This window comes from Balearica regulorum, chromosome 5, assembly GCF_011004875.1.
Source record: "Balearica regulorum gibbericeps isolate bBalReg1 chromosome 5, bBalReg1.pri, whole genome shotgun sequence".
Lineage (NCBI taxonomy): Eukaryota > Metazoa > Chordata > Aves > Gruiformes > Gruidae > Balearica > Balearica regulorum.
The window spans coordinates 40,094,648-40,122,368 of record NC_046188.1 but is presented as its reverse complement, the minus strand read 5'-3'; the positions used below and the strand labels follow the sequence as shown (position 1 = coordinate 40,122,368).

General features: G+C 45.1%; 1 protein-coding gene across 5 annotated transcripts in view; it reads left to right on the top strand.

Moving 5' to 3' along the window:
- The first annotated feature begins 15,419 nt into the window (after positions 1 to 15,419).
- The window catches only part of LOC104643212 (zinc finger protein DPF3), a 168,580-nt gene continuing 156,278 nt past the window's right edge, over positions 15,420 to 27,721 (top strand). For 4 of the 5 annotated variants that reach the window (XR_012835701.1, XM_075754300.1, XM_075754301.1 and 1 more), the window contains exon 1: positions 15,420 to 15,535. Coding sequence is in view for 3 of the 5 variants with exons in the window: in XM_075754300.1 (XP_075610415.1) it covers positions 15,420 to 15,535 (116 nt within the window). In the remaining 2 variants the exon portion in view is untranslated. The remainder of the gene's footprint in view (positions 15,536 to 27,721) is intronic. The other variant, XR_012835702.1, reaches the window with a different exon arrangement.

Here is a 27,721-nt window from a genome sequence, read left to right as displayed (position 1 = left end):
AATTCTAGTGCTGATGAAATCACTTGGAATGCACTAGAAATGTAATGTGACTGATAGTAAATGGTTACAGGCTTTGTGAATTAGTGCAAAATGTTTTGATGGAAGGAAAAAGTTTGACAGGAAAGAGGTTACTAAGTGGCTCTGATTTCTTACTGACTGTTGTTGGTAGTGGTAAGCAGTGCTACAGGAACTGGGCAGATGTTATTAAAAGTTTTGTATGCAGCACATACACAAAGAATGTGGCTGTCCCTAAAGAGGATGAGTTTGGTACTTGCAGTTAAAAATAATTTATTGAGGCTTGGCTAATGCTGCAGAATCTGGGGGTGTGTGTGTCTGTCTGTCTGTTGTGCTGCTGCTCTGTGGTAAGCTACAGTACGCAAGGGGTGGTGTAGCAGAAATGCATAACTTTCTGATTGCTTGCTGAACGTGTGCCATGAATACATTCTATTAGTTGTGTTATAGTAGATATAATCTAAGGATATAAGTGATGCCATAAAGGTATTGTTTTATCTAAACTGTACTCGTCTTAACATGTTAGATGTATCCTACCCATTAGGAGGAGTGAACTCATAAATGTTCCAATTCAAAGTCACCTCCATAATATTTCTTAAAACATCATTAACAGGCTCTACTGGCTTGGGAAACCAGCTGTTTCCTCTTCCATTTTTGAAGTTCAGAGATGTGGCCAGCATTCATGTTGTGTTTGCATGAAAGCTTGGGGATGATGGCACCAGTGGAAGGGTAGCTAAGTCAGCATCAACCTCTGGCTCCATAACCACCACTGCTATACCTGCATGGAATGGTGCCTGAGACAATAAATCCTGTTTGATGGCCCAGCAGCTCCTTTCTTGTGCCAAATTATGTGCGGCTTTGTTCACCTGTAAAGCTTACAGTAAACATGACACTTGGCTAGTATAGTTTGTTGTGGTAACTTGGCCCAGCTTGCTCAGCTGGCCAACCAAATAAGCTGTAGACAGCTCTGGATTTGCTGTGCGTCATGGTGTAGCTAGCGAGTAGGCAAGACTGGCCATGGAGTAGGAAGACACACCCTGATAGATCTGATGCGAAGCCTATTTAATTCTCTAGAATTATTTTTATGGAATGTGGATTAGGTACAAAATCCCGGAATGGCATTTAAAGGTTTCTTATCTAAGAACATTCAAATCTCCCGAGAGGCACAAAGTACACCTCTTCAGTTCATTTTGCTGAGCCAAAACAAACCCATTGACTTAAAGTATCAAAATAATATGCCTGTTACAATTTTTTGGTAATTTATAAGTGTTCTGGGTCAGACTTGTGATGTGACTACCTAAGTTAATCTGAAGGATGAATCAGGCACTGTCTTGTTATTTTTGGGCATCCTAACTTGGCTATGTCCTTTAATATTCCTGATGTTAATGTAAAAATTACAAGACTTCATTTATTTGGATTTTCCATTGCTTTTTGTTTCAACCTGCCACCCCACAGGCTTTCTTTGCGCGCACATCCCTTTTCATGGACGCTGGTCTGGGTTGGTTACTGCCACTGGCTTTTTGTCAGGCTGGATGACAGGTAGGATGTCACCCTACCCTGCCACCCGTCTGTGGCTGGATGTGGTGTGAAGAGTTGGGAGGGTTCACTGGAAAAGTAGGAATTTGCTCTGTATTAGTGTGACAGCAAAAGTGTCCTGCCCAGCTTCCAAAATGCTCGAGAGTAGTGCCATGTGCATTAATGCCAAGGCCAGTAGGCAAACTGTTTCACCACAGTATCCTTTTCACACCGCTGTCCTTCAAGCTATGCCCATTTCAGTAGGAGTTGGGCTAAGTGGAAGGACTTGAAATGTTTAGACTGCTAAAGAATTATTTATTTTTTCCTCCTGGAGACAATTGGTTGAGCTGAATGTTTTGTTTACCCTTTGTTTTTGGAGGAAGAGGTTTTTTTCGGGGGGGGGGGGGGGGGGGAAGCCTTAACTGTTGATTATTTTTTTTTTTTCTGCTTTAAGGAAAGATCTGTCCATAACAAGCTTGAAACTACTTTGACAGCTGGAAACAGTGCCTTAACGTATGGACTCTTAAAATAAGAAATCTGATCTTGAAATCCTAAGTTTGCATTTGTCAATGGTTTCCACTGGCTGATATTGTTGGTTTTGGCTTTTTTATGAGTGTCAAACTGAATGATGCTTTTTCATACTTATGAAAGAAATCGGTTTAAATACTCTGGCTTCTTTGTGATATAAGACTTCAACTAAGTAAATGTCTTGTATGCTTCTTTGGCTCTATAGGCTGTGACTAACAAATCCCGTGTTATTTGAGAGACATACATAGTAAATCCTGAGTGACCCCGATTACAGACTGTTAATCTTTCTTTAAAGATCATTGTATGGTGAAAAAAACATTTACAAACTTTATAGAGATGTCTTGTATGTTTTTCATCCTTCTCTTACCTGATTTTTCCTGACTAAAAATTTTGGCATGAAAATGCTACTTTCTGTGTAGGTGTTCCTCTGATCCTTCTGTTTTGTTCTTCACCTGAAGCATCATCATCATCCCTATAAAATCAGAGTTGGCTGCTGTATGAATAATTAAAGTGTTACAAACAGAACTATGATTTCAAGTGAACAGAGCAAAAGCAGATAAAACATCTCCAAAATTGGCTTTCAAGGAACCTCTGTAATAGTAAAGCAAAGTGAAAAGAAAAACTAAGAATGCTGTGTATATAGCACTGATTATTTTTTTAAAGCTGTTTTCAGATGTAGTTTTGAGATTGTCCCAAGGCTTCCAGCCTGACTTCAAAGGTTAAATGAGACTCTGTAGATCTGTGTTCATGCTTGCATGTGCATGCCCAAATGCCGGAGAGGGACTTTGTGTCTGTACGTACGTACAAAGAATGGTCAAAATAGAAATCTTGAGGTGTAACCTCTTTGTCCTAGTGCTAGTACGTGAATTCAGTGTTCTGGGGAAAAGCAGGATGGCACACAATAGTCCATCACAGCTATATATAGATACAATACCATATATATGATGTATTAAAAAATAAAAGTGTTAAGGTTGTAAAGTCAAGCCCTCAAAAAATTTAGGAGGTGCCAGAACAAAGGTTTTCTTCAGAGTTTTAATTCAGCTCCTTGATGTGGATTGCATTATAATACAGGTTTTGGTTGCAGGGCTGAGTCCTTTCTCCCACTCTCCTCTCCTCTGCCACCCTCTGACATTAGCAGGAGAAGTGCAGAGAGCAGAAGAGTGCTGGTTTTCCTGCCCTGCTACCTGATGCAATGTTAACTTCTGCACGAGGAGCAAATACAGATGGGATCCTTGGGAATTTAGCTGCCATATCCCAACACGTTTCTGATGGTATTTTTCATGGCTTAGGCAATTGTAGGTGTTTCTTCCACTGAAAATTTGTAAAGCCCCATACCTGACACCAAATTCACCGAGTCAGCTGAATTTTGAAGCCATGAAGAAGGTGTACAGTCACTCAACCTTATTGTTGAATTTGAGATACCTTGTTTGCTCTCGCTGTTGGAAATGCTTAAACTGTTCAAATGCCAAAACTTTAAAAAACCCTATTTTATCCCCTTCCCCTCTCCCATCCCTCTTAAAAAACGAAACGAAACAAACCCCCCAAAAAACCCCAAATGACCTGCCCCAGCCTTCTCTAAGGGAAGCCTTTGGACTGGAAGGTCTGAGAGCGGGAAGTACGTGCGGGTGCAGCTGCTGGCTGTGCCGTTCAGGATCCCCGCTGCACACGTGGAACGTTCACCCGTGGGGGAAGTTTCCCGTGCAGCGCTGTGCCTCTTAGCGCACAGAATCGCTCTGCACGTGTCTGCTGACGGTTACCGTACCCGCTACAGTTGAAAGGGAGCTTTTTCATTCACCTCACTTATTTGGCCTGAAATCTGTTAATGAACTTGCCCGCTGCCGTGGCGAGGACCAGCGCGGCGCGGGTACGGCGGCCGAGCCCCTCCGCCCGCCCCAGGCGCGCCGGGGAGGCGAGAGCTGCGGTGGAAGGGGTGAAGAGGGGGGGACGGTCCATCGCCTTCAACGATTCACGCCCATAGGTAGTCACTGGACGTAATGCACGTCGAGTTTTAATTCTGCCACACCCACTCGTGTCCCCTGTTTGGGGAGTTAGCAGGTAAATTAAGCAATTGCTGCGTAGTAGGACAGAATTACGTGCGTGTTGCTGTTAGTGGATTTCAGAGCATCTTTTTTATTAAGACGCTGCTTTCATAAAGAAATACCCTATATAGGCCAAAGCCTGCATTTACGGATATAAATAAATGTGAATTCTTTTCGGGTCAGGACTTTTAACTCTCAGCCCTGACTTTAGACAGTACCAGTTTCTCTGCTGGGTTGACTTTATGAAAACCACACATGAAAATTTGTGCAGAAGATTTCAACTGCAGCATGCATATGTTTTAAAACTTCTATATAAACATAGATGATGTTCTGTTTTAGTTCACACCACTATAAATGCAGAATAAATCTTACTGGCAGTATAAACTGGGTTTGGTTGTGACAATGTTGGACAACCCTTCTTCCTGTTGGAGCCAACTTTGGCAGAACCAAGCCTTTGGGTTAGAATTGCATATTACAAATGGTAACAAAATCTAACTGGCAGGGATTTTTCTGTTTGTTTTTAATGTCCGTAGGCCAAATATTCAGCCTTAAGGAGACTAAAGCTATGCCCCTAAATCCAGTAACTCCCAGAGTTACTGAAAAGGGAACACTAGTTACAGGGTCCCATATGGAATTTAGGCTATGTGAATCTAGGCATACACAGCTGTATTGCAGCACTGAAAAATACTGCTTTTTCAGGGTGTCCTATAGTTATGGTCTCTTAGCCCTTAGTCACTCTGCATGATCTATATAATCCTACTCTGATTCTAGATCCTTTCTTTACAATATCCAAGTCTCAGCAGCCATTGCTTCCTAAATTATTTTCCAGTCCTGTCTGATACCTGTGTTGCTTCTCTTCCCAGTCTTGTTTCCCCAAGGTATTTAATACTATAGCTCGCCTTTAGCAAATGAATTGTATCAATGACTGTGTGTAGCCAAATGTTTTACTGTCTTGCTGAACTAGGGCCTACCTTTCTTGATATAATTATTGAAAACCGCATAGGGCTTCCATAAGCCTTTAAGCAGAGGTATTAGGATATTTATTTAAGAATATAGCCTGGAAACAAAGCTTTGCTGGTGGGTTAGAATGGGTTATCCTTCCCCTCTGTGATATATTTGGGCAGAAAAAAAAAAATACAGTAACTGCAAAATGAATGCCTATTGTCCCAGCATTCTTGATGCTATGCTAACAAGTAGGCCAGACTTGGATGTCCCCAGCACTCCAGTTTGGAATAGCGCCCAGCTTTGGAATATAACATGCTTATGTTTGTATCTGGAATACAAGTGGGATTCTCATGTTCAATAACCAGAAGGAGGGAGTGTGAGTGAGGGAAACAGCTGCGTGTCTCTGGCACTAGGCTTTGCGTACTGACCCTTGTTGTGTAACCTCTGTGCTCCAGAAGTTTGAATCCATGTCAGGAGGTGGGCATTTATTTAGCTGGGAAAAGCGTTAGCTAGTGAATTATTCCAAGTATATAAATAGAGTAAGGGAATCCATCGCTTGTCTGATATGAGAGCGATCTTAAGCAATAAGAACCTCTCACCCACAGCAAATGCAAGTACATTTCAGACTGCTCTGTGCTATCCTTCCCCTTCCCCCTAGGTGGATTTGGCCAGTGTCTATGTCTAGAAGAATGACGAGAGTGGATGGTCATGATTGCTGGGAAAAATTATTACTATGTGGGGACAGAAAAGGTTTTAATAAAAAGAACTTGGAGAAGAACTAGACAATGGCTAGGAAAGAGTAAGAAGCTGTTGCAGGGCCAAAGGGGAGTGGAAAAGAACACAGGTCTGTTATGCTTGTTGATACCATTTCTGAAGAGTCATAAACTGGGTAAGGATCAATTGTAAGGCTTTATTTTGTGGCCATTGGCTGCACGGGGTTCCTGAAAGCTCAGTTCCCACTGCTTGTGTTTTCTAGTGAGCTGCTGATGCTTGCAGGAGCCAGGCAGGGAGAATCTCCCCTAAGAAAATAATTTGGTAAGCTCTTCTACTTTGTGCAAGCTGGAGCATTGCAGCAGCAGCTGCAACATTGTTCTTTGTAAATGTTTTTATGCTATCAAAGTTGTTCTAATGCCTTTAAATCATATTTCATAAGGGCTTTAGGCATAGATGCCAGATGAGAGGGAACATTCTGCTATGTGTGAGATGGGCAAACCTTTTGGGTTTTGCAAGTGAGTGCAGAATTCAACACATGTAAGACACTGTCTTTAGTAGGCGACTGGTCTTACATCTAGTTTTATGAAGTTTTACTAAGTTTAAAAACTGTAGTGCTTGATCACCCCTGAGCACGACAGGTGCCAAAACATTCTGAATGTTACGAGGTTTCCTCGGGTGTGTTTGGTGGGTATTTTTCTGATGTTGAAGATGCCTGTGCCTTCTTTTTTTTGAACGTTCAGGCTGGCGTGCTCCTAGCTGGCTGCTGACCTTTAAAACAAACAAAAAAATTCTCGCAAGCAGGCACTGGAAGGAATAGCAAGGTAGGAAATTTGGATTTTCTGTATGTGGCACAGTTGGCATGATGGAGAGCATAAGCTTTATGTGACAATGTTGTATTTAGACTTGTATTCTGCTCTCAGTTCTTGGGTAGCAATCATAGAATCATAGAATGGTTTGGGTTGGAAGGGACCTCAAAGATCATCTAGTTCCAACCCCCCTGCTGTGGGCAGGGACACCCTCCACTAGACCACGTTGCCCAAAGCCTCATCCAACCTGGTCTTAAACACTTCCAGGGATGGGGCATCCACAGCCTCTCTGGGCAACCTATTCCAGTGCCTCACCACTCTAACGGTAAAGAATTTCTTTCTAACATCTAATCTAAATCGACCCTCCTTTAGCTTAAACCCATTACCCCTTGTCTTGTCACTACATTCCCTGAGAAAATCCTTTCTGTCCTGCTAGTCTGGGATCTGATGATGGGTTAAATATGTAGTATATATGAGTGAGAACTGGGGAGGGAGAGAGTGTGTGGCAGTGAAGTCAGTCTTTCTTGAAATGGCACAAGGACTTTATAGGGTAGTCCTAGAAATAGCCTAATGAGCAGCATCAGTACTGGCAAAAATATGGGCCTTTGTGGTGGGTTGACCCTGGCTGGGGGCCAGGTGCCCACCAGAGCCGCTCTATCACTCCCCTCCTTCACTAGGCAGGGGAGAAAAAGTACAACGAAAAGCTTGTGGGTCGAGATAAGGACAGGGAGAGATCACTCACTAATTATCGTCACGAGCAAACCAGACCGAACTTAGAGAGGGAATTCATCTAATTTATTACTAAGCAAAACAGAGTAGAGGAATGAGAAATAAAATCAAATCTTAAAACACCTCCCCCCACCCCTCCCATCTTCCCGGCCTCAACTTCACTCCCGGCTTCAACCTCCGCCCCCCCTCAGCGGCACAGGGGGACGGGGAATGGGGGTTACGGTCAGTTCATCACACGGTGTTTCTGCCGCTTCTTCCTCCTCAGGGGGAGGACTCTGCTCATCGTTCCCCTGCTCCAGCGTGGGGTCCCTCTCACGGGAGACAGTCCTTCACGAACTTCTCCAACGTGAGTCCTTCCCACGGGCTACAGTCCTTCATGAACTGCTCCAGCGTGGGTCTCTCCCACGGGGTGCAGACCTTCAGGAGCAAACTGCTCCAGCGTGGGTCCCCCACGGGGTCACAAGTCCTGCCAGCAAACCTGCTCCGGCGTGGGCTCCTCTGTACATGGGGCCACAGGTCCTGCCAGGAGCTTGCTCCAGCGCGGGCTTCCCACGGGGCCACAGCCTCCTTCAGGTGCCTCCACCTGCTCCAGCGTGGGGTCCTCCACGGGCTGCAGGTGGAATCTCTACACCCCCTCATCCTTCCTCCATGGGCTGCAGGGGGACAGCCTGCTTCACCATGGTCTTCACCATGGGCTGCAGGGGGATCTCTGCTCCAGCGCCTGGAGCACCTCCTGCCCCTCCTTCTTCACTGACCTTGGTGTCTGCAGAGTTTCTTACATCTTCTCACTCCTCTCTCTGGCTGCAGAAGCGCTCTCTGACTGTTTTTCTCTTTCTTAAATATGTTATCACAGAGGCGCTGATGGGTTTGGCCTTGGCCAGCAGTGGGTCCGTCTTGGAGCCGTCTGGCATTGGCTCTATCAGACACAGGGGAAGCTTCTAGCAGCTTCTCACAGAAGCCACCCCTGTAGCCCCCCCCGCTACCAAAACCTTGCCACAAAACAGCCTTGCATCAAGCAGTATCCCATCAGCCTTTTTCTTTGCTTGGAATTTCATAATAAACTTTGACAAGTTCTTAGCTGCTTTCTGTTGAGGCAGCACAGAGTACCAGTGTCAGCAAAGGCCTGTCAACTCTAGCAAAAGCCTGAGCTTTTGTGGAAGACTTGACACAAGGGCTTAGATGTGCGAGAAGAATGGCTGGTGCAAGAGTTGTAACAGCAGAGCTTCCTGCTGGAGATGTGGCCTCTGCATTAGAAAGAGGTGTCCTGACAGCAAAGCTGCTCCACCCTTGTTTAAAAAAACAAAAAAAACCACCGACAAATAATGCACCGCCCTTAGCAACACTGTTTCTGTGTAAGGGATTTTACCAATGTGGCTACCTCTGTTAAAAAGTACCAGTGAAATTATTCTGAAGGGGAGAGTTCTGGCCTGAGAGCCTGTTTGGATTGGGGAAATTTATATCAGATTAGCTCCACAGGCACAAATTGTTGGGGAGATTTGGGGGGAAGTAAATCGAGGCTGGCTCCACTGTGACATTGACTGCAATAACTTACTGTAATAGATTCCTAGGATCAATTTTGTGTTATAGCAGTACCGCATGTGCCCACTGAAATTTGCAGTTGTCAACTTTTAAAGTTAGGCTTGACCTAAACTGGTATTTTAGGCAGGTCAGTCCGTACCTTTCTGTTGTTTCCCTCCTCTACCAAAGTAAAGTTGGATGGGAAATGGAAAAACAATTTTGTGACACTTTTAAAGCTGTTTCTATTTAGCTGGATTTAAAGCATAGCTAAACAAAAGGAGTCTTATTTCCCCCTTACTTGCATTTTCTTCTGGTGTTTGGCCAACCAATGCAATAAAATGAGCTAGTGCCTTCTTATCCCCTCACTAATTCCAAACTCCTGTTTATGTGGATGTTTTCTTTTCACCTCAACCACTCCATCAGGCTTTATTTTTCTTACTCTGAACTTTACAAAGTGGAAGATATTTTAAATTACAGATTGTTTTGAAAATAATGGAAGAAAACAGAAGGAAAGAAAAAAATTTTAAGCCACAACACTGAAATTCTTTTGTATTTATATGGAAGGGGGGGGGAAATGATTGAAGATGTTATTAAAATAATTTAAAAAATACTGAAAATATTTTGTTTTCCACAAGTAATAGTAAAAAAATTAGCAGGTGAGACATTTTCTGGCCAAATCTAATTTTCAGCATAGTTAAAAAAAAAAAAAAAAGACTGGTTTTGTTGTAAGCTGTATAACTCCGCTATTTGCTGCAAAAGTAGCCTACTTACAAGGCCAAAGGAACAAATGCTATCACAAAGACCAAAATACACTTTATAAACAAGGAAGCTTGAATACTGAATGAAAACAAGTTGATAATTCTCAAGCTGTGTCTGGACAGCTCAGCAGATAGTCACAGTGAAATATTCATTCCTTTCTTTGAGGTGGTCTCATCAGTAATGAGGGAAAGGTGAAACTGTTCAAATCACAGGAAAATTAAAAGTTAACACTCTCTTTGGATGAATGTGGCAGTTTATGTTTTTCTCAGAGCTGTTAATTTTCTCAGGTAGAGTGCTATTCATTATGCTCTATCCAAATGTTAAACCTGTCTTAGAATCATAATTAGAGCGTGTGCTCTGTGCTTATTAGAGATAAGATTGATTAGCAAGGTATTGCATTCTGTTTTCTACCCATGGGCAAGAGGAAGTCATGTTGCAGTGCTCTCAGGCCAGACTTGAAATCTGTGTTTAAACTGTAAAAAACTGTAGGTAGTCACAGTCCCCAGACTCCATCCACCATGGTGATGAGGAACTTTTTTTGAGGGTCAAATCTGTTCGTGTAATTATGCCCTAATCCAAACAAACTGCTCCCTCCAAGATTCGAGACACCGCAGGAACTCCCTTTCAGACCCGCACTAGGAATAGGTGGAGACAGGAGACATAGCATTCTCTCAGATGAATCAGGGTACACCTCTGTGTCCCATTGATGGATGTAGATTTAGAAATACTTTTCCCTACCTTTAATGCAGGGAAGAGTGAAAGAGAATCCTAAAGGGTTCACTTTTTTTCTTTTTTTTTTTTTCCCCCCGGCTACTTACTTACTTAAGAAATGAGGCAGGAAGACCTGTGACTCTGGACGTGTAAATCTTGTGCTTCATGATGGGAACTCCATTTTGTCCCTTCTAAATTGTAACAATGACTCCCCTTATGGAGAGAAAAACCATAGTTACTGTCTGTGTGTTCTTCAGAGCATGTGTCTATCTCTGTTACTAGATTCCTTTTCCTACTATTACCACTGTACTGCAGTGGCTATCATACAGATTTGTATTCTCCTTTTGAGGCAGTTTGGTCATAGCGTTATTTTCTGTTGTTGGGGAAAATTTAAGAACAATCTGTGATAACATAATAATTTTATAGCAGCCACACTAAATAGATATTCAGCAGTTTGTTAAATTGAGGACAGTCTTGAACCAGAATCTGGAACCTTAAACAACTTCTGTCTCCCCAAACTTTAGAAAACTTCAGACCGAGGCCTCAATGTACATCTTAATAGTAGAGACTCCTCTCTAGTGTTAAAATATATTTATTTTATTGGAATGTCCCATTAAAAAATGAAGTGGCTTGAGTCCAGACCTCAGCATAGATGTAATTCAGGTGTAACATGATAGAAAACAGAATAGTGAATACAGAATGAAAACTTTGGGAAGTCAGAATCAGGCCTGAATTCAAGAGAGCCTACAGGCATCCAAAAATTGTTGCTATAGCTTTAGAGGGGAAATTTGCTTAAAAATAAATAAAAAAAAAAAAAAAATGAGGTCACCTTTTAAGAATGCGATTCCCAAAGTTGCAAAGAATGAATCATTGGCGCCAATTTTTACGGCTGTGTAGCTCCATAGTTATCTTTGTTATGCTGACTGTGTAAAATTTTTGGTGATGTGTCTGTAGAGGGCTGGTGTTGAGTCTGTAACATTGACACTCTGGTATCTTTCCCTCCTCTTTCAGCTAACTAACTATTGGAAAAGATCAAAGTAAGTGAGGAGGAGGGCTGACAAGAAACAGTGTATGAGAGATGCCTGCACAGCTTTAAATAAATAAAAAGCGGTTAAAACTTTGAATCTGTTGCAGGATATCTGTGCATGTGGGGCCCTGTTTTGCTGTAACAAGCTACATTAACAGCACGCAGAGCATGCTGTCATATTTAGACTTATATGAATCCGGTCCTTTGAATATTAATGTATTTGAAGAAAATAAAATTGTATATCACTGGAAATATCTTGGAATATTAAAGCTTAAAAAAACCATATGTGGCTTCTTATAGACTAACAACTCTTTGTCTTTTATGTTTCCCTCCATAGCAAAATTAGATTTGTGGCTTTCAATGTCAGTGTCTAGTTTGTTTCACTTTCCAATTCACAAGAGTTGAGGAATGTATAAGAACCTAACTTTCCCTCCCTCCAGAAAAGAACAACTCTACATTAAAACTTAACAAGATAAAAAAAGAAAGCAGGAGACAATAAATACAGAGTAAAAACTCTTCAACAGGGAAAGATCATCAGCCAAAATAAGGCTTTGCAGGGTGAGCAGGAATATTTTTGATACCTCACAGAAAGTATCAATGCACTTGCATAATGTAAGTATTAAAAAAAATGTTTGAAATAGAGGTGGATCAGGATGGAAGCAATATTATCTATGAGACATGACACTTCCCAATACAGTGAAAAGAAATGACACTGTTTTTCTTCTACTTGGGTAGAGACTAGCTGCAGTTCCATACAGGGGACTGGAGGTGAGGTGATGGATTCTGCCTTCTAAAGCCCTGCTTGCTCTAACCGCATAGAGGCAACATGCTTAGGCCATGTGTTAATGCTATAGATTTTACCCCAATAATTTTATGTCAAAACTCACCTTCCTTTTTTTTAAAATTTAAATGTTGGCTGTCCAAACAGTTGGCGATCTCTCATTAAAAATATGCCCCCTCCTAGGTTTTTTAATGCCAAATATTTTTTACAGTATTTATATTTTCCTGCAGCCTTCTTGTTATGTTTCAGGTGGGTCTGAATAAAACTATCAAAAGCTAAGTAGGAATGTAAAAATCCTGAAGTTGGAACTTGGTGTGTATGTAACCGAGTGTGTTTCAGATGTGTTGGTCTCGTGTTGGAGTGTAAAATAACAGTAACACTATTTATTGGTGACTTAGGGTAGCCTAAAAGCAGAAGAAAAATGAATCTAAAAATTTAATTCATAAATGTTCAGTTGATGACGGGCTGGTGTGTATGTGAAAATGGAGGTAACTATGGTGTGGCATAAAAGTTTTAACAACATAGGTTTGTGATAGTCCCCTTACTTGCAAATAGCGACTATATGAATAAGTTTTATGTAGTTCGTTACAAGTGAAATGCCACTCAGTGTTCTGTGCCTTTTTTCCCAGCTAAAATGATAATCTCACTGTTGTGGAATACTACATGAAATGCACTATAGGAAAACTATATGGATACATGAGCAAAGCCTGATGTCGTTGTTACCGTGGGTGAGACGTCCTGATATGGCAGCTCTGTCCTTGGGCGTTCTGGAGATTCCTCTGAGCGAGGCAGTGCTGTTGACTGATTCGCTTGGCCAGTAATGTGGGGTCTGACTGGGAAAAGGGCTATCAGCAATCCAAGGTCATCTGTGGCTGTTCTCGCTGTTTGTTGCTGGTAGCTGATAAAGGCCCAACGTCTGAATAACAGGAGCAGCAAGGGAAGCACACGCGTGGCTTAATCCCATTTTTGCAATACGCTCCCTGCCAAGCTGCACCAAGAGCTCTTTGCCTGCAGAGCAGGAATGGGCCTATATATCCAACGAAACAGTACCAGTGGGACTCATTAAACTCCTAAAAATGACCTCAAACAGTTTTTTTTTCTTTTAATTCTCTGAAAATGTCACCAGTTTGCATTAGAGTATCTCAGGGCTTTCTAGAGCTTGGCTGAATTTTGGTGCCTTCTCTCAGTAGCGCAAATCTGCCCTCAGTTCTGCAGTGTGATATGGTCCCAGGCTATTTTTTCTTTAGTGTGAAGCAATGTTGTTGTTAACCCACAAGTGAGTATTCCCATCCTAGGGTAAATGCTAAAATTGGGTTGATGCTTGCCATTAGGTGAATATCGTGGCAATTAGAAAAGTCAAACCAGAAATCCTCATACTGGCAAGATGTGTATATAGGGTTCCCCGCTCGCTCAGGGTCACCAGTTCAGGTGCATGCTAAGCCGTTCATTTCTTTGCAGCGTGTACATCAACTGCGTGCTTATGAAAACTTGACAGTTTGTGGTTAGCTTTTCCTGTGAACAGTACTGAACAGGAGGGTCTGAAGTCACATTCAGTGTCACCTGGGCTACTACTGTGTTAAATAATATAATGTAATATGATAATGGCAACATTCTTTAAGATTGCTTCCCAGAATTGTTTTGGGATAGATCTCAGCATCTTGGCAACTCTCCAGCTGACAGAAAGCTTATTTCTCCTAAGCAGTGCCTGTAACCAAATGGCTTAGATTGCTTTGATGGAAGAGACGATTCCCTCCAGGGGTATACGCTTGGCACAGTATCTAGGTTGACCTAGTAGCTGGAGCAGGCAATGTTTTGGAAAGAGGGACCCTAGACAAGTCTTAGAAAGTTTAACTTTTTGCAAAAAAGTTATTGAAACTGCTGCATTGCGCTCTTCTCCCCTCTTCACTGTGGGTAACCATTTCTCTGTCTTTCTGTTCTCCATCCCTCTTCCTTTTCTCTTCTGCCCCAGTATTAGGAAGTTTTATTTTTTTTCTGAACAAAGTTGTGAGAGATATTTTGGTTGTCTTTTGCCTTTTAAAGATCAGCCCGCTAGCTCAAAATTGCTATTTCTACTTCTGTTAACACCTGAATATCTCACAAATGACATTACTTCCATTCTTTTATTCATTAAGTTGTGAATCAAGTTGGTTCTGTAGTCTCCTGTCTTTTGTTGGTTTTACAGCAGTGTATTTTAACTGCCTTTTAAAGCTTAGTTTCTTCTGGTTATATAAATGCAAAGAATGGAGAAGCAGGCTTGGTTTTGGTGGTGGTGGTGGTTGTTGTCTTTTTTAAAGGGATAGAGTATGCCTGAAGGGAGCCAAGACCTTTGAGAGAGAGAGAGAAGTATAGGATGACACAGCTTACATTAGTATCAGACAAGATGAAAACTTCTTGGTTTGATTCTGCTCTTGTTGACACCTAATTTACACTGGTGTAATTTCGTGAACTTCAGTGGATTTACTCCTGAGGGTGAGATCAGGATTGGCACCTCTTAAATCACTTAGGTCATGCTCCATAACTCATTCGCCAGCTCCTTTAAGGAGTTGCAGGTAAGCCCAGACTTCCTGGAGTTCGCTGCCTCCCCAGACGTGGACTCTGCCGGCACCCCGCCGCGCTGCCGGGCTCCAGCCTCCCGGCTCGCTCCCACCCCGCGGGACTACATGTCCGGTGAAACGCGGGTCAGGGCTCTTACCCGCTCCCATCTCACCGCGTCTCCTTGTGCCGAAAGCCGGGGTGGGGGGGGGCCGGCTCCCGAAGTTGCTCTGTGGGAGAACCGGGCCGGGCCGGTCGGTCCGGCCGCCGCGCGTTATGTAAGGGCGCAGGGGCTGCGGGCCGGGATGACTGACAGGGAGAGGGAAATTCCTGGGGGAGGGGGAGAGGGAGCGGCGCTGCCCTGGAGCCGCTGCCAGCGCCGGCGGCTCCCGCAGACCTGGCGCGGAGAGCGGCTTTGGGGAAAGGGAAACAGCCCGAGAACGGCGCTACACGGGGAGCGTGAGGAGCGAGCGGAGCGGCGCGGGCTCCTTCCCCCGGTGGGGCACGCCGCCTGGGAAACGAGGGGCCGACGGCAGTGCGAAGGGACAGGGAGCGAGCCCGGCTTTCCCTCTCCCGGCGCGGTGCGTTACAGCGGGAGCCGGAGAGCTGCGGGAAAGTCTTCCCCCTGCCCTCCCTCGGTCCCCCCCGGCGCGGCGGCGGCCCCGCCGACGGGCGCTGCCCCTTTAAGACCTGCTCGCCGCCAGTTCCACGGAGAGGGAGTGACCTCTGGGCTTTGACAGCTCCCCTAATAACTAGCAGAGCCTCGGCTCCGCCCGCGGCATCGGATTGGTCGGCGGGCCGGTATGCCGCGCTCTGATTGGCTGGCCGCTTCCCCTGAGCGAACCTTTAGAACTCCGAGACACAATATTCTGTTACATTGTAGCAAAATGGCGACTGTCATTCACAACCCCCTGAAAGCGTAAGTAGGAATCAAAAATGTACATATTCCGCGTGGTTTAAATATGAAAAAAGGCGCCTTTCCGGCGCCGGCTGCCAGCCTGAGCCGGGTGCCGGCAGCCTCCCGGCGGGTCCCTCCTCCCGCCCTCCTTTCTGCCCCAGCGACTCGCTCGTTTTTTTGTGCAACACATCCCCGCGGCTCGCGCCGAAATTAACGAGGAAAAAATTGTTCGGCTCGCGCGCCGGTTAATTGGCGCCCGGGCGCGGAGGAGGGTGGGCGGCGGGGCGGGGGAGGCGGCGGCGGCGGGCTGCCCGCCGCTCCCGGAGCGCAGCGCGGGGACGGCAGCGGCGAAGTCCCGCGGGGCCCCAGCGGGGGTGCGCGCACTTGACAGCGTCCTGCCGCCGCTGTCCGGGCGGGCTCGCCCCGCCGCCGCGCCGGGGTCCGGCGGGGGAAGGACCGGCCCTGGGCAGCGCGGAGCTGGGGCTTGGCTGGGCTAGCGGGGGAGGCTCGGTGCGCGGTGCCTCCGCGCTCCGGCCGCAGGTCGGAGTTGCCTCCGCAAATCTTTGCGGAGTTGGGATGACTCGACGAGGGGGAGCGAAGCGGCCCCCTCGCTTCTCGGCTGACCACCGAGCGGGGGCGGGGGGGGCACGGGCGGGGGGAGAGCGGGGCAGCGGAGGCACCGCCGGCGCGCCTCGGCGTTTGTGCGGGAGAGAGGGAAGCAGACTTGCGTGAAATGAATGACTCGGGACTGCCGGTCGTTGATTTGGGGCAGGAAGTCCTGAGATGTGTTTTGCATATGACGAGCTTTCGCTTTTCAAAGTGGCAAAGAGAGTTGATTGTGTTTCCATCTTGAGGGTGGGCACCAGCAGCCAAGGGCTGCTCGGACGGGATCCGGCCCGCTGCTGGCGGGTGGGACACGGAGAAGGGAGCGAGCGGGAGCGCGGGAGGGGGCAGGTGCTTCTGCTCCGGAGGTACTCCGGGGCCCCCGGTCTGGAAATAAGGCCCGTCTCAGAGGGGGGACGGCGGGAGCCGCTTGTCGTCTTCTGGATCGCGTCCTTTATTTTCCTTGTGGTCGGCAGCGCACGCCGTTAATCCCTGAAGGCATTAGGGAGAGTGGGATTTGGCACCGTACGTGGGGAGAGGAGCTGTCTTAACCTTTTTCAAACGACTTCTCTGCTAACGGGGGCAGCGCTCTTGCTAATAAAGCAGGGAAGCAGAGTACCTGGCGGTGACGCTTCGTTTGCACTTTCTGGCTGCGCTGAGTGGGTGTTTTTATACGTTTGAGTTTTCAGAGATGAAATTAGGGCTGCGAGGTTTTTCCTTTTTTTTTTTTTCCTCTTTTTTTTTCCTCTTTTTTTTTTTCCTTTTTTTTTCCCCGGACTCAAGTGTCTCCGGCTGGAGTTGGAAAAAACACTTGAAGGTTTTTCCAGGGATTCCTGCTGCTGTCCCTCTGCGATCTTTCTGGAGGGAAAGGAAAGCCTCCAGCTGGGAAGGGGTGCTGACATGTTTGTCAGCTCTCCTGCTCCGTCCTGGCAGAAAACCTTTGCTTTCATTTACCCGTCCTCTCGGTAGCACCTTAGAAAAATCCGCGGGGAGAAGGGAGCGCAGTTGTCAGGGGGTTAATCAGAGAAGTCCGAGTATCCTCACGGGTGGGTGCTGTGGGCTCATGAACACGCACTGAAACCCGCGGGGGGAAGAGACGGCGTGCCCTACCCCCCCCCCCCCCCCCCCCCCCCCCGCGCCGTTTGACGGCAGGTTTAATACTTGTGCAGGCGAGAGCAACTTCTCCCCTGCCTCTCCCGGCCGCCGGGGGTTGCTGAGGCGCCCGGGGCCCGAGGAGCGCACCAACGGGGGCCGCACCGCACGGCTCCTCACCTGGGCTGGGAAAAGCCACTCACGTTTGTGCCATTCGCGGGTATTGCCGGTAACGAGGAAACCCGGGCTCGGTGGCCTCTGGGGACGGCGGGTGAGGCGCGGGGAGCTCCCGGGGAGCGGTGCGCCGCCGCGGGAACACGCCGGGCGGGCGGCCCCCGCCCCGCCGAAGGACGGGACCTCGCCTCCCCGCCTCGCACTTCGTGACACCGTGGGGCTCCCAACAGTGGCGGCGGATCTCGGAGAGGGCGGATCCTGCCGAAGGGCTGCTGGTGCCGAAATGAATCGGGGGCCCGATCCCGCTGCTGCTGAAGTCGGGGAGGGCAGGATCAGGCCATTAATAATTAGCTCCCTTCTCCTCCCCTCGCCCCTGGGGGGGTGTGAGAGGAGGAAACAATAGACATCAAGTGCTGGGTTCGCTTTTCTCTGTGTGCCTTTTAAAGTCCTAATGCTACGTGGGGGAAACAGAACTGGTACTGGCTGTCTGACACCATCTGCATTTTTTATTAACAACTTGTTTAATAAAACATTTTATAATTTTCACTTATTCTTTAAAGTTGCTGATCGGGAAACAATACACATGTAAATAAATTATGCATGGGATAAATTAGGACAAAAGCAGCAGGACACATAATAGGGGAGGGGATGCAGTGCACTGTATTTTATCCTCATGTGTCCTTCCTGACAATGAAAGGGAGCTGAATGACATTTGCATTTCCTCTGTCTGCGTTTTGATTGTATCTCAAAACCCACAAACGCCCCCTACAGAAACCGGCCACACAAAGGTTTTGCTCTGAGATGGGGGACAATGTAGAGACTGAGAAATCCTAGCTCAGGTATCCAGCAGCATCCTGTGTGTGCTTGTGCATTTAAGTGTGTCCAATATTCAGTTTATCTCTGGCACTTGGACACATATGTGGCCGCGTTCATGCTAGACTAGCCTCTCGGGATAATGTATTCCAGTGTACCTGAGCATCTGTGGGAATACATTACATAGAACAGCTCGGCGTGTGGAGTCCCTTATTCATGACTGGCACCTCCTTACAGTCCGCTTGCCTCTTTCTCCATCCTGCACTCTCTTCTTACTTTCTGGTTCTCTTTTGGTGCTTTCGTCCCTTTGCTCTTCTCCCCTTCACTTCCTCTGAAGGTGATCCAATCAACCTGACATGACTGCCTATTATTTCCGCCATTTAATACCTTGTTGTTTACCAACATAGTGCTACAGGCAAAAATATCAGAGATCTAAGTTTAACAGATCTGCAAGGGAAAGGCAGCAGGTGTCTGAATAAACACATTCTTCTTCACCTGTAGAAAAGGCAGTATTCAGATAGCTTTGATGGGACAGCAGTGGATTTGAAGTGCTGGATTTGTTGGGTTGTTTTTTTCCCGCTAGTCTATGTACCTGTCTCCAGACTTTTTCTTTCCATGTTCTCCTCCTATGGATATCTTAATATGGAGACATTTGAGTGATGCAGTAGAAGAAACAAATGCAGTTAAAAAGTATTCTGAATGACTTCAAATGTCAGTCAGAAGTCTCAACGGACTTTGTAAACATTAATTAATTAAACCTCTCAACACCCCTGTGAAGAAAGGATTATTGCCTTTGTTTTATGGATGGCTAAACTAGGACAAAGTGGTTCAGAAACTTTCTAATTTGAAGATCAAGTCTACACTGCAGCCGTTCAAATTCCAGTCATAGAATCTAGTCCCATTTTCTCCATCTCTGCCTTATTAGCAATGTGCATATGGTACCATAATGCATTTAATGTAATTAAGACCTTGTAATTTACAAAGTCTTACCTAGAAGCAGAGCTGGTTTCCCCCACCCCACCCCTTCTCTGTCTTTACTCCCACAGCTGACTTTTATTTCAGGTTGTCAATTAAACATGCTCATTGGAACATATGTTAGGCTATTGCCTTTTCTGTATGTGAGATTCCCTCATGCCATATAGCTCTCTGCCTGGATGCTCACCAGAGGAGCCACTGCCTTCCAGTACTTTGGCCTTGGAGCAGCAGCGACAGTGCTCTCCCTTTCTTTAGCTCAAGACAGCCTCTGGGACCAAAGGGGCTAGCTCGGGCTCTATTGCTAGGCTGTGTCACTTGCATGCCGACTGTATTGTCGGATAGTTTTGACGTACTTGGGGACACTTACTCCCCGCCAGGTGTTTGGGGACCAGATCATGGTGGACTTGTGTGCACAGTGCTAGAGCTGACCTTACAAACCCTACCAGGCCTGTTCTGTCTCTGCGTTCCCGCTGCAAACGCACAGCAGTGGTCGGTTTTCCAATTGCTGTACCTTCTCAGATAAAATTGCCTTGACAGCCAGCTCCGACCCTTAGGGTTGCCAAATGGCCATCCTTGTGATGATGAATTCTGTGGCATGAGACACCTGTGAAAAAAGGTCTCCGCTCGCATCCCTGTTTCATATTGGCAACAGACCAGCGTGGGTCTTGGGGTCTTGTATGGCAAGAGTATTTCATTAGTGGTAACTCTGGCTTCAATTCAAGCTAGGGACTCTTAACTGGAAGGTCCTGTATCCCATTACGCGTCCCTGAAACAGCCCTACGTCCTGATTAAGTGCTGATGAAGACTGATTTTTTAAAATGTTGTTGCATAAGCATCTGGTTGCTGATTTTTAATGTTAAAGTGAAAGTATAATGTGCAGTGCTGCTTTCAGCAGGTGGAAGCAATAAAATAGATGGACAGTTAGGTTGCCAGTTCAGTGTTTACAAGTGATGTGAAGGTGATTTTAATGTGGCTTTGCAGAAGGGAATTTTCTTCTGCTTGACAGAACAGGGTTGTTGGGCACATTAAATCGCGTACCAAAACCTCTATAGCATTTCCAGTGTGGCTCTGATGTCACTTAAAAACATAAATGAGCCCTAGTGTGTCACATTTCAAACCAAAACTGTTGTCCACGTGAAAACTCTATTTTCTGTATCTCAGCACCAGCTTTCAGAGAAAATGAGAGATGAATGTTATCGTATTTGCGCAAGGAAACTTAAGCATAAACCCAAAGTCATTGGGGGGGCAGAGAAGCCAAGTTAAGAAGACCTGAGGATACACTGGTTTGAATATGAGAGAGTCTGATAAATGATACGTTACTAGTTACAGTGTTATGTCTGGTTCCATGAGTTGCTTGTGTATGATTAGTTGTTGCAGTGCTTTTGTAATTTTGTTTTGTTGATATTCCAGCCTTTCACAATCTGTCAAGTTGTGTGGATGGATGGAGGCTGTATCACAAGATTGTCGCTGAAGAAAAAGTTTTAAAACCATATTATTTGTGGTGTGTGAAAGCAATACTGAACTATCTGGGTTGTGCTACTGAGACCCAGAAGTATGATTTTTGGAGGGGTGTAATAGTTTCAAGGAAAGCACACGTCCAATGGGCTGGGTATAGGAATCACAGCGTCCGAGTGGGAATAGTTTACCCAGACCATGCAGAAGTCCGCAACACAAAGCAGACTGGGGCTCCGTCTTCAGTCTGAGTCACGGTGAAGGTAATGTGGCTCATCCTTTGTGTAGCCTAATGAAAATTGATTTCTTCCTCTGCTTTCCTAAACCTGGAAGTGTGGTATTCGGAGGTTGCTCTCAAGACCAGACTTTGTCCATCTTGTTTATCTGTCTTCTGCAATTTATGACAGTTGGCTGTACCTCTGCTGTCCTGAAATGAGGCATTCCAGTGTCCCTATTGGCTGCGAATAAACCATCTTTTAGCATTATCGTTTGCCGAGTCTGGTGTTTTCTCACTCTGGTTTGCCTTTCATGTCAGCGCTGAATTTCTTTGCTTGGTAGATCAATTTTACAAACTTGGTATTTATTCTGAGCTCATCACTCCGTTGCCTGTATGTGATGTTGCCTTGAGCAAGAACCATCCCTGTATTGTTTATCCCCGAGGACTTGTAGGAGTGGAATGAATCTGTTTCAGGAGTTGACGTTTTTCTCCCTTGGACAGACCGACCTCTGATCTGAGGATCCCCTGGCTGGGGTGACACACTCCCACGTGTGGAGAAGCAGCACCAAGGCAACATTGCTTCAGGCCCGTTCCAACGGCTTCATTAGGACTCCACTGCTCTTCTGGCTTTGCCGGGCAGTTTTACCCAGGATGCAGAGGCTGAGGTGTGTTAATCTCTTCCTTAGTGCAGGTCCCAGTTTTAGCACTGGTTTGTTTCTTTTAAGGAAAGTTATCTCATCAACACAACCTAAAACAAAGCATACTTTTAAAATCCTTCTTTTTAACAAATTTTTTTCAGATGGAAGTACTTCTTTCTTGCCTTTAAAAACTTCTCTACAATTTGTGGAACAAACCCAAATATACTGGACTAGCGCATGAAGAGCAGAAAGTGGTTTTCCTTTCTTCTTTCTTATTTCAAAAGAGAGAACAGAACTGGTCCGTGTATTTTCTGTCTAAACTGAGTGCCATGTAACACAAATATCATAAGTGAGTGCTTGAATACTGAATGTTTAAAATTCTCATTTATCTTTAATAGCCTAAATTATTAGAAGTATGATACTTTTTTTTAATTGTTCTATATGGTTTATTTCCCAGCAGAGTGTATTCTAACCACAGATTCCCAGCAGATGTCTCAGATAAGAATAATGCAGTGTCTCAACGGCTGCTGGCAAATATCCTTCTCACACCCCCATCCCTTCCAGTTGGGAATAGCAGGAGTATGTCAGCATGTGTCTCAGTTTTCAGGTTACCTGCCTGAGCCAGGTGCGGTCAGAGAGTTGCAATTCCAGCTGCATGGAAGGTTTTACTGGCACCCCAGCGCTGTCTGAGGGGAGGCTTCACGGGGAGTCAGTGGAGCAGCGAGGGCAGGGCAGGGACGGGTACTGATGAGTGTGCACTAGATGGCTGTGCGCTTGCCAAATCCTGAGTCATTAATTTTGCGATCTGCTGAGCTGTAGCAGGGAGAGAGTCCCCTGCTCGGTTGTTGATGGGGACACTGACTACACCAGTGTTATTCTTCTGGTGAGAAAGACTGGAAGTGATATTTAATATTGCAATCCCCTGTGACAGAACTCATCCAACCTAACTGAGGATCATCTCTCCATTCATACAATGCTGTGAGTTGTATCAGTCTTTGACATCTGATAATGCTGTCCTTGCTTTCTGATAATTTTTATAAATCAATACAAAATGCCAACTGTAACGTGTATGAAATCTTAGTATGCAAAAGAAAGGAGCCCCAGATAACTTACAGTTTCCCTCCCTTGTTTCTCTCAGATTGCCCCTTGTCTTACTAGGCCTTGGTTAAAATGTTGTGCTAAACTCTCTACAAACACATGGCTTAATGCTTCCTGCATTTTAGGTCTCAAAAATCTAAATAGGTTGGCCAGTGCAAAGCAAATCAGGTGCAGTGCAGTGAAATAAGGCCATGCCCCGAGTTGGTTAATTCCAGTCTGCCCTACCGCATCAGCTGGCAGGGCTGATTTGATCTGATCAGATGCGGGCATGCTACTCCTGCCAAAACGCAAAGTACAGTGCTTATGCTGCTTTTATGCTTCGAGTTGGCTTCATGCTAGCCACAGGAAGATAGATTATGCCTGTTGGAACAAAATTTCCTTTTGAAAATGTTTTGGGTGCTTTTTGTGTTTTGGAAGAGTAAGTGAACACCAGTTCAGTGCTTTGTGTCTGTGAAATTTTTGGTCTGGTTCTAGAACTTTGCAGTTTCTGGTGCTCCTGTGGATCCACAGCCTAACGTGATTAGTCACAGAGCTGGGAGAAAAATTGAAATGGCCAGAGTTATAGCCCAGATAGATAGTTCATATCCAGTGAACAGTGCTACAGGGAAACTTATAATGGAGACACAAAGGTAGTGTGATTTCTTCAAGGGAAATGTAATGTCTGTATTTCCATTTCCTTCAAGAACAGAACACAAATCCATGGATTTGTGACTGTTCAAGTGTTTTGGTCTCAATATTGTTTCCTGAGAGACTGTGTTTAGTCAATGATGAGGAGAAATATTTTTTATGTTTATGATTACTTTAAAACCTATGCAATCTGAATAAGGAATAATGGAAACAGTCGTTCAGAAAGCTGTTTTACTGCTAAATTCCTTTGGTCTTGACCATGAATAAAAACTGCATCATGTTTGAAACTGCTATCCTGCTGAATGTTCAGATAAATCACTCACCAGTGTCCAGTATCGGAAATTACAACATGAACCCACTTGTATCTACAAGCTTACCCCCATTGCTTTTGCTATTTCTTTTTTTTTTTTTTTTTTAAACTACTAAAGGATGTTTTGAAGACTGTAATTTTTTTGTGTTTTCTATGGATTCTTTATCCTTGAAGTTTTCAGTTCATTAGCATATACCTGTTGATGTGAAATACAGAATAAATCAGGAACACAATTTTAATTCAGAGATTAGTACCTTTTATAGTTGGGGTAGTGCAGGTTAAGAGGGGTGCAAAATATAATGGATGAGGGAAGACTCCAGAGTGAGCTCTTTCTCCACAGGTGTGGAGAAATCTTCTCAATTGCAGCATTGAGATACTTCTTCTACCGCTTCATCATACTTGACCGACCCTTTGATTTTTAGGAGGTGCGTCTCCAAAATGGATGTGCACATCTGTTAATTTTGGTGATGTTAGTCCTCAGTGATAAAATGGCATGTGGATGAAAGTGATGTTAATACCTCCCCAGGTAGAATGGGGCCCCAAAGACTTCTCGCTTCTCTCTCTTCTCCTGTGCTGATACAAATGAATGGGAACTTGATCAGGTTAGCTGGTGTTATGTTGAAGGCAAACAGGCATTCCTGAGGTCAAGATCTAACAAAAAAATGGTGATGGGGCAATACATGGAAAACCCTTCCCAATTTCTTGTCACCAGATCTGATTTGTTTTTGTTGATAGTCTCAGCTAAATGTTTCATCTTGTCCTAGCTTTCCTCTCCCCAGCTCCCAACCTCTTTCTCCCATTGACCTCTACAAGCGCAGTCCTAGCTGTTGATTTATCAGGGCAGGCTCGCTCAGCACTGTGTGGAGATTGCTTTTAATTAACTCTCTTTGTTTTTTTCCAACCTTCAGGGAGATCCAACCCTTTAATGATTTTAATTTTTTATCTGGATTTATATCCACCTTATGTATTGTTTGTTGCTCTGCTCCTCACATGCTCTTCCTGAGTCATTTCCCAAAATGAAATGTTTGTTTCAGGCCCCTCATACAGGATGAGGAGGAGAGTTTTTAATAGCTCCTGGACTGGGAGGATGGACTCTTTATGATCTTCCCTGATATTTTGGAGGAGGATGGGGAATATGAGGTGATGCATTTTGGTGCTGTCTTGGAGGAAGACTCACTTCAGTGTTCTGCCTCTGTGCACAGGGAGAGGCAGCTTTGTTTCGTGGATGCAGCATGACAGATGAGAGCCCACTGAATTAAATCTGACCCCGGACTCGTTGTATAGCATATATAAACCATGAGCTTTTTTTCACAGTCGGGTATGACTCTCGTGCTAGTCAGGCTGAGGGGAGGAGGAACTAATGTAATTACCTGTTGCTAAAATATAGTTAACTTCCTGTGCATGAGTACAGGTCTAAAGGAGAGTCCCTCTCTACCTGCAAAGAAACTACCTTTGCCTACTGTGAGTAGGTCTACCAAGTGAGATTTCTTCAGACTGAGCAGAAAGCAGCTATACAAAATTTCTCCTGCCTGGAATTTTCTCTTTACTTATCCTACAATGAGGATTTCAGGAGGTTCCAGCATGAAATAACTAGGAAAAATATATGTTATTTGTAATGTTAAGTATGTGGCACTTTCACGCCAGAGCAGGAAAACACATTATAATCATGCTCAAAGTAAGTATCATAGTCCCTTTCATGGGATTATTTCCTCCGTTCTTCCGATGGGAGGAATGGCGTGCACTGACGGACTTGGTGATGGTCACACTAGTCACACTGTCAACCATTGACAGAATTGGAGGTTTAGAAGCCACATTGCTTTGCTTTTGGTGTTCAGTGTTATATACAAGAGTGATGTGTTGAAAGTGAATGGGAATCCTTCCTTCATAGCACTTCCATGGTCGAGCTGAAATTAGGGGCATGGAGGAAGAGTGGGAAAGTGAGTTAAGACTGTCTGCGTGCTTCTGATGGAAGAAGTTCACCGATAAATATCGCTAAACCATCCTTCATGGCAGGGGTTTATGCCTAGAGCTGGTAAAGGTGCTTTTGGGGTGCAAAGATTTTACCATAAAAATGAACCAAATGGCAAGTAGTTTTGCATTTCAAGACATACATGCTGCACACCAGACAGTCTGTTCAGTACAATTCATGCATTGAATTCAAAGTCTTTGGTGTGAGAACAGTTTGCCTCAATTTATTATACAAGGCTACTTGTAAGGATATGTAAGAGTATTTAAAGGCCCTTTGTTAAAATGGCAGAAGAAATGAAGAAGTTCCCAGATTTAGTCCTCCCTTGCTGAGGAAAGTGACTCTGAGACACTAGCTGAAAGGAACACAGTCGTGGGTGCTACTTATCAAAATATTGGCAGCACATCACTGCATAAGATCATGTATGTCATCTCGTCTGTGGTTTGTGTTTGTGTCTTTCCTATCTTCCTCTCCAGTCTGCTTTACTTTAAAAAAAAAATAGTTGTTTGGGTGTATTTTTTTCCATGTTGTTGCTGTGATTCCACAGTAACTAACTCCTGGCATTCTCATCTGACCAGATTGCAAATGTATCTGGTTCAGGTATTCGTTCTGCTGAGTAGATCTGAAAGTAAATTCCCTCCTCCCCTATTATTAACTTCCTAGTTTTGTTTCCACAACTAACTTATCCACAAAGTCCTAGGGTTAGGAGAGGCTGTCTCTGCTGACACGTCTTCCGAATTCCTCACTGCTAAACACACACCAACCGAAGTCGAAACCTGGCTGGCCCTCAAAGGACAGTCCGTTTCCCAGGCTGCTGTTTCCAGCTACCTTCTCCTGCATGCACCTCTCGGAGGGGAAAAGGAGGAACAGATGAGGGGTGAGCACTCTGCCTTTGGGAAAGGCTCTGACCTGAAAATGGATTGCAATTCCATCCGAATGGTTCCTTCCCTTGGTAACAGAATTGCACGCCTGGGCTCTGAGCTCTTTGCATTAATTCCATCTCTACTAAACTTTCCCAGTCAATTAACCATGTCCATCTCCTGCTCTAGCAGCCACATGTGCCTTTTCTGCCGCAGCAGGGTTTTGGAACAGTAACTCCCTGCAGCCTTTGCTGCAGCAGTTTTCCTCCAGCAGCTTCCCTCAAGCATGGTTATCAATCAGGACCTGTCAGGTTTTTCCCTCCGACACATCTATTTTCAGGGCTGTAGGACTTTGACCTTTTGCTTTTGTCTTTATAAGTACTATTTTTTACAATAGAGGCCAGCTCAAATGCTGAGTGTTAGGTCTTTACACTGATACAAAAGCTGCATGAAAATTTCAGTCTTAGTGTTATGAGATTCTGCTAAACCTGGCTATTTCTTTTGGTTTCTGTCATTTTGCCTCCCTTGGGTTTTAATTTTGCTTGTCAAAAAGACCTCATTAAGCTGGCCAGTAGTTCTTGTGTGGTGTCCCAGGCAGCACCCGCAGTGCAGAGGTCTCCTCTGAGTAGCTGGCTAACAGGACTGGATGAAAGAGTAGTGAGTTCTTGGAGGCTGAAGCGTCTGGGAGATGTTCACCCATGAGGTTTGACATAGACTACCTTTGAAGGGAATTCTGCACGCGCCTCTGGAAGAACAGTTTGAACGCTGGCACTAGTGGTCTCTTGGCAAAGCACTTAAGGGGCCATGACAGTGGCTTGAGCATCATTTTCTTGCATGTTGTACTACCATCAAAGGTCAGGCTGGGCTAGAGGGCCTATTAAAACAAGAGGCTATGCTTGTCTTGAACATGTGGGTGAGCTGGTCCTGTTTCTAGTGGGTAGGTGCCAATGTCATAAAGGCTGCCATCCCAGCTGGCACTAATTGGTTCCTGTGTGGGTATTTTCAGAAGAGAAGACAAAGACCAAATTGGCCACAGAGGCTCAATTAATAGAAGTGTAGGTTTAAAAGAGGGTTCCTGGGTCTTATGTCCAGTCCCCTGGTACCATGTCAGATAATCCCTTTCATAAACTGAAAAGTCCTTGTCTTAAATCCCCACTTGGACTGTTTGTTCCCATTACTCCTCTTGGGAGGGTTCCAGAACCCACTGCTCTGGTGGCTGGAAATAGCATTTTAATCCCTAGCCTAGCTCTACTTGTGACCAGTTTATACTCATTTGTTCTGGTGCCAGCACGGAGTTGTTAGTTTAAATACTATTGCTCCCTCCATGTCTTCCTCTCCACTATCATGCGTTTGTACGGCACTATTATAAGCCCTCTCAGTCC